The 17446-nt window shown below is 45.0% G+C and overlaps 1 protein-coding gene across 4 annotated transcripts in view; it reads right to left on the minus strand.

Annotated features, from left to right (window-relative positions):
- Positions 1-3945: 3945 nt before the first annotated feature.
- RALGAPB (Ral GTPase activating protein non-catalytic subunit beta) overlaps positions 3946-17446 on the minus strand; it is a 118070-nt gene continuing 104569 nt past the window's right edge. For all 4 annotated transcript variants that reach the window (XM_074970364.1, XM_074970363.1, XM_074970362.1 and 1 more), the window contains 4 exons: positions 10825-10933; positions 10518-10596; positions 9656-9804; positions 3946-8855 (listed from right to left, as the gene is read on the minus strand). In XM_074970364.1, the coding sequence (XP_074826465.1) occupies positions 8662-8855; positions 9656-9804; positions 10518-10596; positions 10825-10933 (531 nt within the window). In that variant the 3' untranslated portion in view covers positions 3946-8661. The remainder of the gene's footprint in view (positions 8856-9655; positions 9805-10517; positions 10597-10824; positions 10934-17446) is intronic.

Genomic DNA, 17446 nt, shown 5'->3' on the forward strand with positions numbered 1-17446 from the left:
TATGTGGCATCACAGAGGTGCAGGCTGCCAAGTGGCCGAGGAGGCAGAGACAATGGTGTACCGTCACATGCAGGTTGTGGTACAGGGTTGTCACGAGAGCCGTGAGGATGGTAAAGCAGTCTGCCAGGAGGAAGGTTCTCGCTACTATAAACTCCAGACACTCTCCTATGAAATGGATCACTTGTGCGGGGAGAAACATGGATTTCACCTCATTGACACAGATGCCTAGTGAGGCAAGGAGCAAGCAGAGGGTGGTGACAGCTGCCATTGTCTTGGCAAGGAATGGCGACACCAGAAGCCATTGTGCAGGTAAGGGAACACAAAGTGCCCCAGGTAGCGAAGGTGGGCTGCTATGACCACAGAAACCTTGGTGAAGACCCAGGGCCGTGGCAATGCCCGAATTGATGCAGAAAGAGAAGAATTTGCGATGGGCTGGGTGGACATCAGTATGGAAGTACGTGTCTTTCTTGTTAAGGGCTGGAAACCGCAACTCCTGGTGGATGGAGGGAATCATGGAGGTGAGCCTCAGCATATGGAACTTAGTTTTTCTGATGAAAGTGTTGAGTAAGTGGAGATGGAAGATAGGGTGGAGGCCCTCGCCCTTCTTTGGGTGAGAAAGCATGGGGAGTAGACGCCCTTGCTGGCAAAGTGGGAGGGCATGGGTTCTATGGCACCCTTCATGAGGAGGATGTCTGCCTCGTGTTGAAGGAAGGCATCATGGGTGAGGCTCCTGGGAGGGAAAGGAGAGGAACTCTCTCTAGTAGCTGCGTTGTATGATCTCCAGCGATCCGTGGTGATCTTGCCCCATTGGTGGGCAAACTGGGCAAGACAGCCCCCAAAGATGGTGGGGGGGGCTGTAGAGAGTGAACTGGGGGGGTGGGGGTGAGGGGTCATCAGCCATTTTGTTGTCCACTCACCAGTTTTGTGAGATCGCTCTATAAGTCTTCGCAGTCAGCTTTTAACTTAACTCTCTTAAATAACTGTGTATCATCTGTAAACTTTTAAACACTTCACTGTTCACCTCTTTTTCTAGATCATTAATGACTATGTTGAACAGCACTAGTCCCAGTACAGCTCCTTGGAGGAACCCCACTGTTACCTCTCCCCATTGCGACAATGGACCATTTTTACCCTTTGTTTCCTATCTGAGTCTTGGAGCGCTGGGGAAGTTCCAGAAGACTGGAAGGAAGCTAATATTGCACCAATTTTTAAAAAGGGTAAACAAGATGACCCAGGTAATTATAGCCTTGTCAGCCTGACCTAAATCCTGGTCAAGCTAATGGAGCGATTAATATGGGACTCGATTAATAAAGGGTCATGTAATTATGCAAATCAACATGGATTTATGGAAAATAGATCCTAGTCAATTAACTTGATGGGGGGGGGGGGATTAGAAGTCTGGCTGAGAAGGTAATAGTATTGATGTAATATACTTTGACTTCTGTAAGGCTTTTGACTCGGTACCACATAATATTTTGGCTTGGTCTACCCTACAGTTAGGTCGAGGTAAGGCAGCTTTTGGGGACCTAATTATGTCAGTGTACACACCACAGCCTTGCTCCCAGCGATGTAAGTGCCCTACTATACCAACAAAACTCCACTTCCACAAGAGGCGTAGGACTTATGTTGGTGTAGTTAGGGCAACTCAGTATCCGTGTAGACACTGCCTTACTAATATCAGCTGTTGGTGGTCATTCTTGTCAATTTCTTGTCAATTTCACGGCTCCATGACAAGAAAGCTGGGATGTCAGACCTGGGTGGGTGGGCGGGAGGCTCCAACTAGAGCCCAGCTGCCAGCCGGGCTGGGCCCACCTCGCTTAGAGCCACACTGCCCACCCCCGGGACTCAACTCCCCCGCGTGGCTGCTGCCGAGGCTCGCTGCTGGCTCCCTGCTCCCAGGTGGGCCACACCCTGGGCTCCCTAGGTGCTGCCTGGAGGTTCCCTTTGGGGAGCCTGTTGGCTGCCCAGAGGCTCCCAGCTCCCTGCAGAGACCAGGAGCTGCTCAGGCTCTGCGCGTGGAGCTCCTTGCTGGGAGCCCACCCAGGCTCCTGACAGTGGGGAACAGAGAGCCGGGGGGTGGGAGAGGCTCCTGGTGGGGAGCTACATGTGAAGCTCAGAGCCTAGTAAGGGTGCTCACAACCAACGGAAGGAGGGTAGTGTGGACATGAACCAGTTACTGCAGTGGTTGTAAGTTGATCTAACAGTTTCTAGTGTAGACATGCCCTTTGATTTAAAAAACGAGAATGATAAAAAATTAACATGGTACACATTAAAACAGATTAAAAACAGGTCTCAAAATGTAATTGTAAATGGGAAATAGTCCTCAAGCAGATGTTTGTAGCAGGATCCCAGAGGGATTAGTTCTTGGCCCCAAAGTATTTAACATTTTTATCAGTGACCTGGAAGAAAACATAAAATGATCACTGATAAAGTTTACAGATGAACTAAAAAATTGGAGAGTGGCAAATACCACCCTTCATTATTTACCATTCTGCAAATTTTTGGGTTAAAAATTCACTAATTCAGCACGATCTGGATTGCTTGGTAAACTGGGTGCAAGCAACCAATGTGTTACTAATATGGCTAAATGTAAATGTGTACATCTAGGAACAAAGAATGTCAGCCATACTTACAGGATGGGGGACTCTACCGTGGGAAGCAATGCAGAAAAAGATTTGGGGGTCATGGTGAATAATCAGCTGAACATGTGCTCCCAGTATTATGCTATGGCCAAAGAGCTAATGTGATCCTGGGACACAATCAGGGGAACCTCAAGTAGGAGTAAAAAGGTTATTTTACCTCTGTATTTGGCACTGGTGCAACCGCTGCTGGAATCCTGTGTCCAGTTCTGGTGTCCGCAATTCAAGAAGGATGTTGATAAATTGGAAAGGATTCAGAGCCACAAAAATGATTAAAGGGTTAGAAAACATGCCTTACAGTGATAGACTCCAGGAGCTCAATTTTTAACTTAAAGAGAAGGTTAAGGGGTGACTTGATTACAGTTTAAGTATCTATAAGGGGAACAAATATTTGATAATGGGCTCTTCAATCTCACAGAGAATGGTGGAACATGATCCAGTGGCTGGAAGCTGAAGCTAGACAAATTCAGACTGGAAATAAGGTGTAATTTTTTAAGAGTTGAGAGTAATAAACCATTGGAACAATTTGCCAAGGGTTGTGGTGGATTTTCCATCAGTGACCATTTTAAAATTAAGATTGGATGTTTCTCTTAAAGATCTGCTCTAGGAATTATTTTGAAGAAGTTCTCTGGCTTGAGTTCTCCAGGTGGTCAGACTAGATGACCACAATGGTCCCTTCTGGCCTTGGAATCTATGAATCAAGATAAGAATCCACAGGAGAAATTTGAGGCACAGACGATTCACACTGAATACCTATCTGCTGTCCAGTGTCTAAGGCAGAACACTGAATGAACTGCCACTTCTCTCTGATAGTGCCATGGTTCCCAGGTGTCATTTCAGCAGGAATGCAGTACCTGGTGGTATCTCCCTTGGACTGACTTGAACTGGTTCCAGGGACAAGGCTTTTTAGGTTGTGGCATCACGACACAGAGCAAGGCTGGCCCTCTGGTTAAGTCAATACATCTTGACTTTATTGCAGACTCTGCCATAGAGACCACGTGACACTTTGCCTTTCCGAACAGCAGTTCCCTGTGTGTAACAGGGTTGTAGTGAGCATAAATTACTGTATGTTTGTGAGGCACTACCTCCCTAGATTGTGACTTGAGGGATCTTGGTTTACTTAAAGCCAAGCCTGTGCAGTGTAACCAGAGCTAAGCTACAGAGCAGCTATTTCAGTACCTCCATTAATTAATGCTGACCGTGGCATGTTGGGTGAACGTGTTGGCTTGGACAAAAACGTGCTCACAAATTGAACACCACTCAGGTACTAGATAAGAATTTCTTTAAAATTTATTGGACTAATTGTGTTACATTCAATATTTGATGTGTTTCTTCTGGACAAATAATTGGCCTAAATACATACAAGCCTTTGTGCCTTCCCTAAACAAATAAGAGATAAAGTACTAGAGACAAGGGAACATAGTTCACATCTTCATATTTACAGTTTGCCTTTACTTTACAACTTAGCGCCAGTAATATTTACAGAAAAATACAATAGAAACAAAAAGATCATGTCTTGGCAACATACAGAAGTTCACACAAAGTGTACATGATTTTAAGCACATGATACCTGGCAATCGCATTTCAAACCAGTCCTGCTAAAACCCGGTGTTGAAACAGTATACGTTTGGTTCCTTCAAAAACATCAACCTTTAAACGGTGTGATCATTGAATCATATCTAACTTTTTCTCACCATTAAAAGTCAAATTTAGTTTGCTATCCTTCGGGCTAAACATCCAGAACACTGCATGAGAGAAATACACAGCTATCTGTTGTGAAGCCAGTAGTTCGATTAGTTAGGCTACAAAGGACTAGCTTTGCTTCCTACAATTTCTCTGAGGATGCTGTCCACAAAGGTATCTAATCTTTCGCTGACATGCATTTTCCCATTCATTTGCTGTAAATTTGTAATACCCTTAAGTACTTTTTACAAAGATACTTTATAACTCTTTAAATTAGATGTAAGATCCTAAAATTATTGCAACTCTAAGACAGAAATGCTAACAAGATGACAGTATGTTACCTTTTCTCAAATTCTATTGAAATAATTTATCATTAAAGGGGTACTCTCAGTTTAAACATTTTTACAAACCCCTAATAGAATGTTTTCAGGATATAAAAAGGGAAAAAAGGAATATTTAAATTGAGACCTGTGTAATGTCTGTAACCCAAATATTGTAGTGCTATCCTGGTGCCTGAGACTAGACTGAAAATAAACTATACGCAAGTGAAACAGTCAATATGTTGTCTAGCAAGAATGAAATGCAAGTAGTAAGTAAGCCATGTAAGCGATAAGAAAATTGTGTGTGCGTGGGAGGGAGGGGGTTAATTTTCAGTTGTAATAATGTATGGTGCTGTTAGAAACATGTAAGGAAATCTGGATTTTTAATCTGCCAGTGTTCCTTTAAGCATGGCCAAGTCAAATCTCTCTTATGTGGTCTAACAATTTGGTGGTAAATACTCAGGGTGATATGCTGGATCTACTAAGGAGTCGTTATGTATTTGTGTAATCACTATAGTTTTATATTGGACAGTGTTTCTCCAGAAGTTCTACCCTTCTCACTATTTCAGACAAGTGAAAAACCATTAATGGCCAAGCCATAACAGTCACGTGGTGATGTGTTAAACAGCCAATTGTAAAACCAAATTAAGATTGTGTCAGTAAGGTATAAAGCCCTGTTCCCCAGGCTCTGGATAAATACAGCAGTGATACGGGTATGCTCATGTCTCAGTTGAACTTAGAGACTCAAAAATAAACCATGAAATGGTCTTCACCCAACAGCAGATCTTTAATCTTTCTAAAAATAAAACGTGAAGACTATTTGGCTATCTTGGACTGGAGATCACAAAAAATACCCATGTCCCTCTCAGTACAGCTGTCTTGATGTTTCAGACATTTTTATTCAGGCCTGAATAACGGACAGACTGATGTCTTTTGCAGCTCATTAGTCCATATGTGAACTACTGGCTTTATCTAGACTATTCTTACATTGGTCAAACATATATGGTGGTTTGTTTTTTAAAAACAGTTCTTGATAATGTGCAGACATTTGATTGCTCAACATGTTTATTACACCACTTCAGTATACATGCACTGGTCATGCCATTTAAATCGGTGGACTAAATGTGTTTGGTCATATTAGATCAATACGTACATAAAGACTGTGGGTAAATTTAGTGCTCATGCACTGAACGAGCATTGGCAAGATGCTACACAAGCTTCCCTCTACAGTTCTACCACTGGACTTCATGTCCGACCTGCAGCAACATCTTTGCTATTTGAATCCTGGGCATGGCAGGACAAGCAAGGACAAGCAATCACGCAAACGTTTGCAGTGTTTCTTTGTGGTCTCATTTTTCACTTGTGATCCACCTGGATTTGAACCCAGATTCCCAGAGGTGAGTGACTAGTACACTAGCCCACTGTAAGGAGCACACTCCATCACCCAACCCCCCCTTTGTCACAGCCTCAAAAGTTCTTTCAGGTGGATTTTTAGGGCACTTTTTCAATTTATTCTTTGTAAAAGACCACTTCTTGTTACATTAGTATTGTGCGATGAAATACTTTCCTTACTAAGCCTGTTTTGAAGTCAGAACTGTTGCAAAAAGTAACTTTCAAAAATAGAAAAGTTAAATAAATATCAAAACTTATTGTGATTTGCATTAGAAGTCTCAATGTCTTTTCATAATAAACTGTAGGGCCTGCCAAACTCCTCATCTCTACACCAAATCCTTTCTGCTGATCTACTGTTCTCAGAAGAGACCACACATCACCACCTGTGCTCTGACAGCTTCAGCTATTCATCATTGCAATGCAAATTAAATTTTTTGTGGGTGGGGGAGAAGAGGAATCCTGAACAGTGTATTACTCTTTTCTGCATCATATTACAGTGGATTTTGGAATTTCCAATACGTTTGTCAATCTGACTTCTGCCTCCCAACACGTCCCTCGGTGTGAGTTTGTGCACTGCATAAAACAATTTTGGTATCCTAATGTAAAGGCAGATTCCTGGAAAGGGGCTGTGCACTATGAACCCAGCAGAGGGGGAAAGTTCTCTCTGAAGAGCAAAGGAGCTCAAAGGGAAGCCAGTTGCTTCGCAGAGGACAAAACGGGCATCAACAGTCACAGAATGTGAAATCCCCTTTTCATGCTACAGGCCTGTTTTACTTGGAACTAAAATATGCATATTTAACTGTTAGTTTAGAACACAGAAAAGGGAGGGTCTACGGTTCTGAAGAAAACGTTTGACCTGTGCTCACTAAAATGAAGGAATAGAGGAGTTTAGAGCTTACAAACCCTCTCCTTGCTGTAAAAGGCAACTGGCCACTTTCATCAGTCCTTAGGAAAGGAAAGCACTTTCAGAAACAGTAGCCACTACTTGAGATGAACAAGCTAAAAGCACAGTGTCTTTATAGTATTTTATGTTGAATTATGAGCCAGATGTGCAATAGTCACTATAAAGGGGCTGTGGTAGCCTGGATCATCCCAGAGTGGAAGAGAAAGCACATTCAGCAGAGTGATTGTTCTTTAGGGCATAGTTTAACAGTTTGAGGAGCAGTCTGACACCTGCCCAAATATCAAAGAGTTAAACATTCTTTAATGGGCAAGCCCCCAAATCTCTTCTCCCATTTCAGCAATAGTAAAGCAAATGTTCTGGACCACACTCAGAAATATGGCTCCTGGTAACAGTCCTTGTACATACAGCTATCTAAACAGTCTTTCTGGAGACAGTCATTTTTTGATCTGATGGTAAGCAAGCAGGCAATTTAACCATTATAATGGGTTATTTAGTTAGCAGCATAAAACCAAATTGTATTAAAACCAAGTGACATTTTGCAACAGACCGTAATGCCTTAGCTTTGTTTATACACAAGTGCAAGACAACTCGGTTATCTAGTAGAAAAAAATTCTTGAAAGTAAGGTAATCTCAGGTTTTCTGTGTATACCTGGTATAAGTGTAAATATGCATAAAACTCAGTCATGCCGAACACCAGCAGTAATTCTGGAATTTATTGAGAGGTAACTATGAAATCACAGCACTTCAGCTATGGATTTCGTGACTTGATGTTTATGAACTAACCTTTTTCTCCTTCAGCTTGTTATAGAAGTTGAATGCGCTCCGTCAAAGAAGTCTCTTCTATTGAGTTTGGAGGTATTTTTAAAAACTTCTATTTAACTCCTTACGGTGGATGGTTAATGCTCCGAGATGGGGTCTCTCTTCCCCAGCAGGTGTGAAGGGAAAATGACTCTGTTCCTTTCTTCTTTTGTGCATGTGTGCATTTAGACAACTTTCATTCAGATGTGGGGGCCAGGTTTATTTGTATTTCATTTTCCATCCCCCTATGCAGAGATGGAGGTCTGTATTCAGTGTGTCCTTCTCACTGGATGAGATATTTATTTGTTCTTTCCTCTAATTAGGTGAGAATGAAGGTTGTGCTAAGAGATGTTGTTTTGAGTATCCAGGAGGACTGGTGTGGAATGCAGTGGTTGGTTGTGGGTGGGTGAGCAGGCAAGGTAAGTTAATATCCCAGCTACCATGTTCTTGATTTCATGTCTTGTAAGGAACTGGTCTCAGGATTAGTTCTTGAACCGAATCTCCTGGAGCAGCAAGGAAGGAAGCCCCAGCTGTTAGTTCCTGAACCTATGCCTGGAACCCGTCATTTTCTGTGAACATGGGAGGCTATCAGGGCTGCATTCAAGCCTCTCTCAGACATACTTGCTATATTTTTTCTAACAGAATGGGAAAATGTTTAAATGGTGAAAGTGGTATAATTTCTGCCTCCTCTTGTGCAGGGGACATGGAGTTCCGTTCAAAGATGTGGTCTTATTAGGATGTTGAAGGTTGGGAGCCTATTCATTCCTGACACCTCCTGCATGGTATCCACTGAGTCATTTCTCTCTACTCTGGAGGACTGAGGGGGAGATTTTTTGCAGGGTGGTTTGGGTTTTTTTGGTTGTCTAACTGTTTCGATTACTGTAGCCACCAAGCTCTGATCTAATTGTCCTGGAAGGATAGTGGTCTAGGGATTGCAGTTCTTGAGCCCAACCTCCTGGAAAAGTGAGGTATAAAACTCTGGCTCCAGCTGCTTGTTTCTGTATTTATTGACAATGTCAGCTATTTTCTGTTTTCGGCGGACATGTGGAGGGTTGTATGAATCACTTTCCAGCCTCTTTCTCCGACAAATATTTATTATTGTTTGTCTCACTAAGAAACCTGAAAGAGAAAAAGCAGTGTTAAGTTTAAACAAAATCAATCCCAGTTCTTCTCCTCTGCTTTCCCAGCTAGAGGACGGATATTTCAATCCGGACTCTGTCCCAGCTAGAGCCCAATGGCAACTGTTGTCAGTGCTCTGGGTAAGTGACCCTTGTTAAAGGGTAGCTAGTGAGAAATCACAACTTTCCACCACCAAGAGGCCCCTTTGTTATTAAACATTATTTTAAAAACAAATTTTCAATGTAATGCTTTAGAGATTGCCTGTTGGGCTCCTCGTTTGGCTGAAGCAGGGACTGCATGAAGGGCCACATCTGCTATTCCTTGACTGGCCAGCAAAAGAGAGTGGTTCGTAAACGGAGTCTCAGCCACCCCGAGTGAGGGAACATACTGCCTGCCCTGCTCTCCCAGTCCCAAGGGGCTGAATGCACCACCTTTACAGCATGTTGACCCACCCGGGAGTCACGGGGAGCTGCAATCCTGCCCAGCTCTCTCGCACGGCAGTGCAGAGAATGAAAGTACTCGAGTGTGTAAAACTTAAATCTGTTAAGGCCAAGTTCTCTGGGCTACCCCACCCCAGAGGCACAAAGTGAGGGAGGGACTGACTGCTTTTCTCTACCTGGTGATTCCCCCAGCATGGGGGAGCCCCAGTGGGAGGAGAAGTGGCTAAAATCATCATTTTATTTTCAAAGTTTTCAGGCTGTTTGTGATATTTGGAGATTTAAAAGAAAGATGATTGAACAGTCAGATAGCAAAGGCACTACTAGGTTCCCACATATACCCTTTCACAAAACAGAACTTACCAAGAGCTCTCCTACTAACTATCATTCCATCCACCAGGGGGATGACCATGTTGAATTTCCCAGTAGCGCCTTGCACTTTTATCCTGAATAACCCAGTGTTTAAGGGATGGATGAAAACCACAGGAACTTCTCTTTCAGGAGTGGTTGATCTAAAGAAAAAAAAACAAACCACTTGTTAAATTAGTAACACAGAGACAGTATTTTGAGAGAACATTTAAGGGAAGGGGAAAGGAGACAATGTGCTTAGCAAGAACACTCAAAAATGGTCGGTAAATAAAACAAGCTTTTCTTTGTGCGAGATGGTCAATCACATGGTACACCACATAGCTGCTGAAAGTGCCACAACCTTTTAGGATGCCAGCAAAAAGGTGCCCGTGAGCCTGGCCAGCAAGAGTTTCCACTGTCCTGTGATCTGTACTTAAGAATGGTGGGATCACCTAGAACGCAGCGTTTAGAGATCTCCTTCTGTGACAAGATTCCAAAGTGCTGCAGACACCAATTTAATAAGTTTTAAGCCATTTTACAAGTAAGTAAAACAGAAGTCGAGAGGGTTCGGTGGCTGGTCACACAGCCAGAGAGAAAACCCCAAATTGTCTGATTCCCTGCCTCATAGTCTAACCCCTGCAACAGAAGAGTCCTTTCATTAGTGGCCAGAGAAAAAGGAAGACTGAAAAACCACGTGAAGAACCTCACTGCATCATTCTGAACAACACCGCATCTTTGACGTCGTTCTCATGCAGCTGTCTTAAGAAAACTGAACAAAGCTAATGTAGCCAGTCAGGAACTATTTTGAAGCCCCACATAAGCGATTGCTCGCAAAAAGTAGAAAAATTTTGTAATGAAAAGAAATTCCAAGTCATACCTTAGGGAAGTGCTACTATTTGATGTAGTTTCTACACCAGTGCTGGTCTCAGAAACCAGATCAGAGAGGGGAAAGTTTTCTGGAAGAAAAAGAGGTTTACAGTACAGGTTAAGTATTCACTTATACAAATTTAGACAGAAATCAAAACAACTAAGTTTAGATAATTTAAATGCAAACTACAGTGGTAAATCACAATCTACTATTTACCTAAAAACAAAATTCTATTTAATAAAATATTTCACATACAACTCAGTTACTGGCCCTGTTATTACATTAATTCATTATAAAAAGCAGAAGTTCTACACACCTATATCATCATAACGTTCAACCCAGACCACAGACACCTTAGTTTCAGGTCCCATTGGTGGAATGGTCCGGCCCTGAGGCAACTTCTTTGATCTGGAAGTAGGACTGAGCTGTTTTGAAGAAGAGTAGAGTACAGTGGCATTTACAAAACAATGAAAATTAAATTAAACATTTAAACAAGCAACAATACTGTAGTCACTCTTAAGACATTTTTGGACATCAGAGAGACAAGAGGTGCACCGCTAGGAAGCACATGTGCAAGCCACAAGATGGAGCTGTTGTTGTTTAGGCTACAGCTTCAGGGTAGTTTTCAGCCTATTATAAGCCATGATTTGGGGGGTTTTTCACACTTGGTTTATAAACACTTATTTTTATTGCTTGGGAGGTTAAACACTGAAATCTGTTGATGAACATCTCTCCATTTACTTTGTTGATATTGTCTGAGTTCAACTGGTTGAACTAACATCCTGGTTCATGCATATAAACACTGTGACATACTCCTGTGCTATTATGAAAGCCTACACATCATTCTTTGCAGCCCACAAGCTATGATGCTGCTCTGAAAACGGCAATGGGGTATTGTATCTTTCTTGTCTCAACGACTCCAGAGCAAATTTGCTCAGTTAACAAATAAAAAGATTTTTCTTAATTCCCTATATTGCAAACTCATTCTGGAATTGAAAGCTGACCAGAGTTCTTTCTGGCTCACAAAATCAATCAAAGCTTCTGCCATCAGTTTACACATTATCAGCCCCACTGAAAACAGACACAGCTGTAAGTAACTTAAGGTAGAATCTGATGCTGCAATGGGAACGCAGCTCAGAATGCTGGGGATGATGTGTACAGCAGAATCCAGCTCCTTTTCCCATAGCTACAGGGGATCAGCAGTGCTAATGGAAGCAAAAAGGCAGTCAAACTTATTTTAGTCACTAGAGTATGACCACAGAAGTGTGGACGAAGGAAGGAAGAGCCGGGGAATGGGCATCAGACCTTTTTAGTTCTCTTACTGGTGTGCCACTAACTCAAGTTACCCTCTTGTGCCTCATTGATTCCACTGTGCAAGGGCATTGCTCAGAGACAAAGTCAGATTCAAGGTTTTTAAGGTACTTTAAGATCCTATAATGAAAGGTGCTAGGAAGGCAAAGGAGTGATATGAAAAATATTTCACACCTGTTAAAAAAAAAAGTTTGACATCTCTCGCCTATCAAACCCAAATGGTTTTATTTTAACCTTTCAATCAGATACATACACAGTCCTGTAACAGTGGAGGGGGATATTTTCAAACACATGAAAGGCAATTGGACTTGTAACTCCCATTGACTTTCAAGGGAAGTTGGGTGCCCAAAGGTCATTGGCCATTGAGTGCTTTGGACATTAGAAGAGATTTTGTTCTGAACTAAGTTATGAGCAAGGAAAACATAAGGCAGCCAGTTGGAAAATTCCATCAATTCGGGGTGTGTGTGGGTGGGTGTGTGTGCACGCTCTCCCCAGGGTTACCTGCCAATTGTGTTTCTTAGGGAACCTATGTTTTTATGTAAGAGTATCTAGCCCTTCAGGTTCCTGAAGGCAGTCATCGAAATGTAAATGGAGATAGCAACGGCCTGGAATCTGCAGACACATGAGCTGGAGGAGGCTGCAGAGTTCTCATCATACTTGGAGCAGCTGGTAGTACAGCTGCAATATTACACTGAGATCACAAAGGAGAGAAGGCAGTAAAATGTGCCTATTCCATGTATTCATACAATAAGCATCTAGGACAAGATCACCGGGGGTCTTGGCACCAAGCTAGTCTTTCACATTTCCCTCTCCTATCATGTGCCACACTCTGGATGTCATACGACCTACACTTGTTTGTGACCAGCCACTGGGAAGTAGCTCCTTGGCAGCTATTTCTCAGTGGTTTGAGATATTTGTATTCAGTCACTGCATCAATACACAGCCTAGTAGATATAATTGCCTAGTTGTCAACATTAATCTTACCACTGCTGATTGTACCAGAATTATCCTGTTCTAATGAAGTTGGATAAACCTGACACATCTTGGTGATCCTTCACTTGAAAGGATATTCTATCGTAATAAGGCTGCAAGTGAAAAACATGCAAAAAAAGTCTTCTCTATCTCACTAATTTGGATAACTGACCATACGAACACTACTTTTACCCTATTATTTTTAGACAGTAACATTAGGCAGATGTTGATCCCCCATTGTCGTAGGCAGGGGTTAGTGATTTTCTATAGAAATACATCCAGCAGCATCAAGACAATACTGATCAATGGACCCTCATCATTCAGGGTTTGGGGTATGAGACTCTAAAAGCAGATAGTGCCGTGCAGAACAGGCAATGTCAGGAATAATCTTGCCAGAGAGATAGACTGTCCCTGGTCATAGCATTCAGACATCTCTCCATAGTTATGGTTGCAGCTAGTTCAGGGCCCACTGCTGCAATCTGATCTGTGCGGGTGGGCAGACAGGCAGACCCTTGCAGCCACAAGAAGCTCTACTGACTTCAGTGGGGTTCTATTATCTACATGGATCAGATTACTGGCTCTGGGCTTTATGAAGCGCATTTTGATTCTAGTCCTCCCCTTCAAATACCTTTAAAAGGTTAAGTGGACCTGAAAGTTTGCACATGCTGTCTTTAGCCAAGAAACATGTGCTTTTATTTTCAAAGTTTTCAGGCTGTTTGTGATATTTGGAGATTTAAAAGACAGATCACATTTTTGAAAATAATGTTGATGTTTTTGGTCACATTATCTCTCAAAAATGGTCAGTCAGGAAACTTCAAAACTTGTCAAATTCAAGAGTCCTTGAGGAGATGCAATGTCATCTGAAGAGAACTGGGGGTTTAGGGTTGGAAAAACACAAAATTTAACCCTAACTTAGAATGTCCAGGCTTTCTAATGGTTTTAAAAACACAAACTATAATGTTTGCTTACTGTCTCTACCTAAGCTCCAGTTTGGCCAAGACTTGTGCCCTGGAATATATGCTGCAATAAATGTACCAATCACTTACCTAAGTTTCTAGCCTGTTACCTTGTCAGTTCTCATGAACTAAGGCAACTGGATCCGGACAGAACTGACACAACAACTAGTATAGCTGGGGTAAAAAAATTGCCTGTCCCCGTCCCCTCCCATTCTGGTTGTATGTGGAAGGAGGACAAATGTGGGCATTTCCTAACTCCAGGATCAGAATAAGTATACAGCTCTACTCATTAGGAAGGACATATTCTTCCTCCTCATATTGCCCCGATTCCCCCTGCGATGACCAGCCTCCAAAGGGCAAGGAAGAATTGCATCTGCTTCTAGGCTTTAGTTACTGCAGCGACAACAGGCTCTCTGTATGAGGTACTCACAAAGCGGCATGTTTAGCAGGCATTTGTTTTTAAGTGGATAAACATGTCAGATTGAAGTCCCTGTGCTTCTCATTGACTCAGGGTACTAGAGACCTAAGGGACCACTGAAGTCAGACCAACTTAAAGATGGAAGTTTCATATGCTACTGCCTTACATAAAGAAAGGTTCTTTGCAGACAAATATACATGGAAGGCAATTGCAATTAGTTACATCATATGTTTTATCAGCTAATGCAATATATACCTTAAAGCAGAATCAAGAAATTTTGTTTAAAATGTTTAAGGTCTCAAATCAGTAACTGAATGTACTGTGACAAGGTCGGGCCAGATGGCTACAGGAGAGTAATAGAAGGCAGATATATTAGCCCCAGGCAAGGTAACAGGGAAGGTTTTTTTTTTATTGAAACAGAAAAAAAAATTTTATTGTGACAATTACAAGAATTATCAAGAACCAAATCAAAGTATGCAACAAAACAACGCAAACAGAAGGTATAACACAGCAGCTTTCAGGAGGGAGAAGTGTTCAGGCTAGCCTGGGCCCAGAGCGGAGGGCTTGGTCTTCCACCCTCCTGAGTTACCTGGTGGCCTAGAGAGGGGGGGCTTCCTCGACACTCGTGGTCTTCCACCCCCTCGAGTTACCTAGTGCCGCGCCCAGTGTCACCGATTATCCCCCCCCTGAGAGTGCCCGGCAAGATGGGCACGGCTGCGGGGTGGGCAGTTTGGGGGTGGGGGGTAGACACCCACGTATTATAGGGCCCTCCTAGCAAAGGGTTAGACGGAGGGAACCGGATGGGGTCACCGAGCAGAGAACCCCGGACAGCGCCCACCGCTCTTCAAAAGGTGTCAAGGGAGTCGGTGGACGCCGCCCAGAGGAACTCCGCCCGGATACGTGAATGTACTGAGGATAGGAAAAAGGCCCTACAATCGCAGGACGTTTCATGGGCCAACCTCCTCTCTCTGGTTTTATAAATGGCTGTTTTTGCCAAAGCTAGGAGGAGGTTAACCAGGAGATCCCGCGACTTTGTGGGGCCATGGATAGGGAGTGTATAGATAAAGAGGTGGGGAGAAAAATGAAGCCAAAAGCGCAACAGAATATTTGTGAGGAGCCGAAAAAGGGGCTGCAATCTGGCACACTCTAAATAGACGTGCACCAGGGTTTCCCTCACATTACAAAAAGGGCAAGTATCCGGGATGGAAGTAAACCGTGTCAAAAACACGCCCGTGCTCACAGCTCCGTGAAGGAGCCGCCAACTGATGTCTCCGACGGGCCTCGGGACCAAGGTGGAATACAAGCTGGCCCATCGAGGTTGCTCACCCTCCAAAGGTGGCAAGAGGTCCCGCCACTTTGTGTCAGGGCGGGACACCAGGGTGTGGGCGTGAAGGGTGTGAAGCGTAAGTGTATACAAATATTTCCGTGATGCAAGTTGAAAACTGACCGGTTGCAGTTCATGCAGCCGGCTCGCAGTGAAAGGGTGAGGGGTTTGTCGGGATCGGCAGGGTAAGGGCCCAATGGAAAGGTCCGGCGGGCCTGGGGTAGAGGATGGACGTGGTACGCCCTCGCGCAAGGCTCGGTTGACATAAGCCCGAGCAGCGGGGGTCAAGGCGGCCTTCACCTCCTGAAGTACGTGCCGGGGAGTACGGGGGCTGGAGAGCCCCATGCGCCGAGCGAGCGTCAGGGGATCCAGCCAGTCTCTCCGGTCATAGTCCAGGAGGTCTCCGACCTTCGTGACTTCCGCCAAGACCAACCTCTGGCGCACCGAGCGGGACTCCGCCACCTGCACACGGAGTTGGGGGTTGTGTAGCAGGGGCTCTGTGAGGAGATCTGCTCCCGCGGTGGCCGCCACGGACCTGGTCATTAGAAACAGTTTCCAGGTCCGGAGGAGGTCCTGGTAGAAGACCGGCAGCCCGGAGAGGTCTCGCGGAAAACCTCTCGAACAAAGGTAAAAGAGCTGCCGGTCGTATCGGAGCCCTTGGAAGCGGCGCAGGAAGGCGTGCGCCAGTATGCTCCACGTCGAACTACCTGCACTGTAAAGGAGCCTCTGCAGGGCCTGGAGGCAGAAAACGCGGACCTGAGTGTACAGACACTTCAGGCCCTGTCCTCCTTCCTTCAGGGGTAAATGAAGAACTCCAACAGGGGCCCAGTGCATTCCCGACCAAAAGAACTCTAGAATCAATCTCCGGAGGTGGGTCAGGAAACCCGGGGCCGGGGCCAGGGTGTTGAGCCGGTACCAGAGCGTGGACAGGACTAGTTGGTTAAGCACCAGTGCTCTCCCTCGGAGGGAGAGACATCGGAGTAGCCCTGTCCATTTCCGGATCCGCTCTATCACCCCGCCCTCCAAATTTTGCCAGTTCTCCGGCGGGGAAGGGTGCGTGGCGGAAAGGTAAACGCCAAGATAGAGCAGAGGACCTGCGCTCCACCGGAAGGTCTGAAGCGCGGGTGGGAGGGAGCTTACCTGCCGCCAGTCCCCCACCGCCAAGCCAGAGCTCTTGACCCAGTTGACTCGGGCGGAGGAGGCTGCCGAATAGATGGCTTGGCATGCCTCCACTCGCGCCAGGTCGCCCGGGTCCTGGACCACGAGAAGTACGTCATCGGCGTACGCCGACAGGACCAGCCGCAACTCCGGCTCCCGCAGCACCAACCCTGTCAACCTCCTGCGGAGGAGACAGAGGAAAGGCTCGATCGCCAGAGCGTACAGCTGGCCCGAGAGGGGGCACCCCTGTCGCACTCCTCGCCCGAAGCTGACCGGTTCGGTCAGGGTCCAGTTGAGCCTAACCAAACACTCCGCGGGGGCATACAGCACCCGGAGAAAACTCACAAACTGAGGTCCGAATCCAAACGCCTGCAGAGTGCTCAGGAGGTACCCATGGTCTACTCTATCGAACGCCTTCTCCTGATCAAGGGACAGGAGGGCGAACAACAGACCATCTCTCCACCCGAGTTCCAAAAGGTCTCGGACTAGAAATAGGTTGTCAAAAATGCTGCGACCTGGGACAGTATAGGTCTGGTCTGGGTGGATCACGTCCGCCATCACGGACCCTAGCCGCAGCGAAATTGCTTTCGCTACGATTTTGTAATCCGTGCTAAGGAGTGAGACGGGATGCCAGTTTCGTAAATCGCGGAGGTCCCCCTTCTTCAGCAGCAAGGCGAGCACCGCTCGCCTGCACGACAGAGGGAGGATCCCGCCCTGCAAGGACTCAGCCCAGACAGTGACTAGGTCTGGGCCGAGGATGTCCGAGAACGCACGGTAAAACTCCACGGTCAGCCCGTCC

Source organism: Natator depressus, chromosome 13 (assembly GCF_965152275.1).
Source record: "Natator depressus isolate rNatDep1 chromosome 13, rNatDep2.hap1, whole genome shotgun sequence".
NCBI lineage: Eukaryota > Metazoa > Chordata > Testudines > Cheloniidae > Natator > Natator depressus.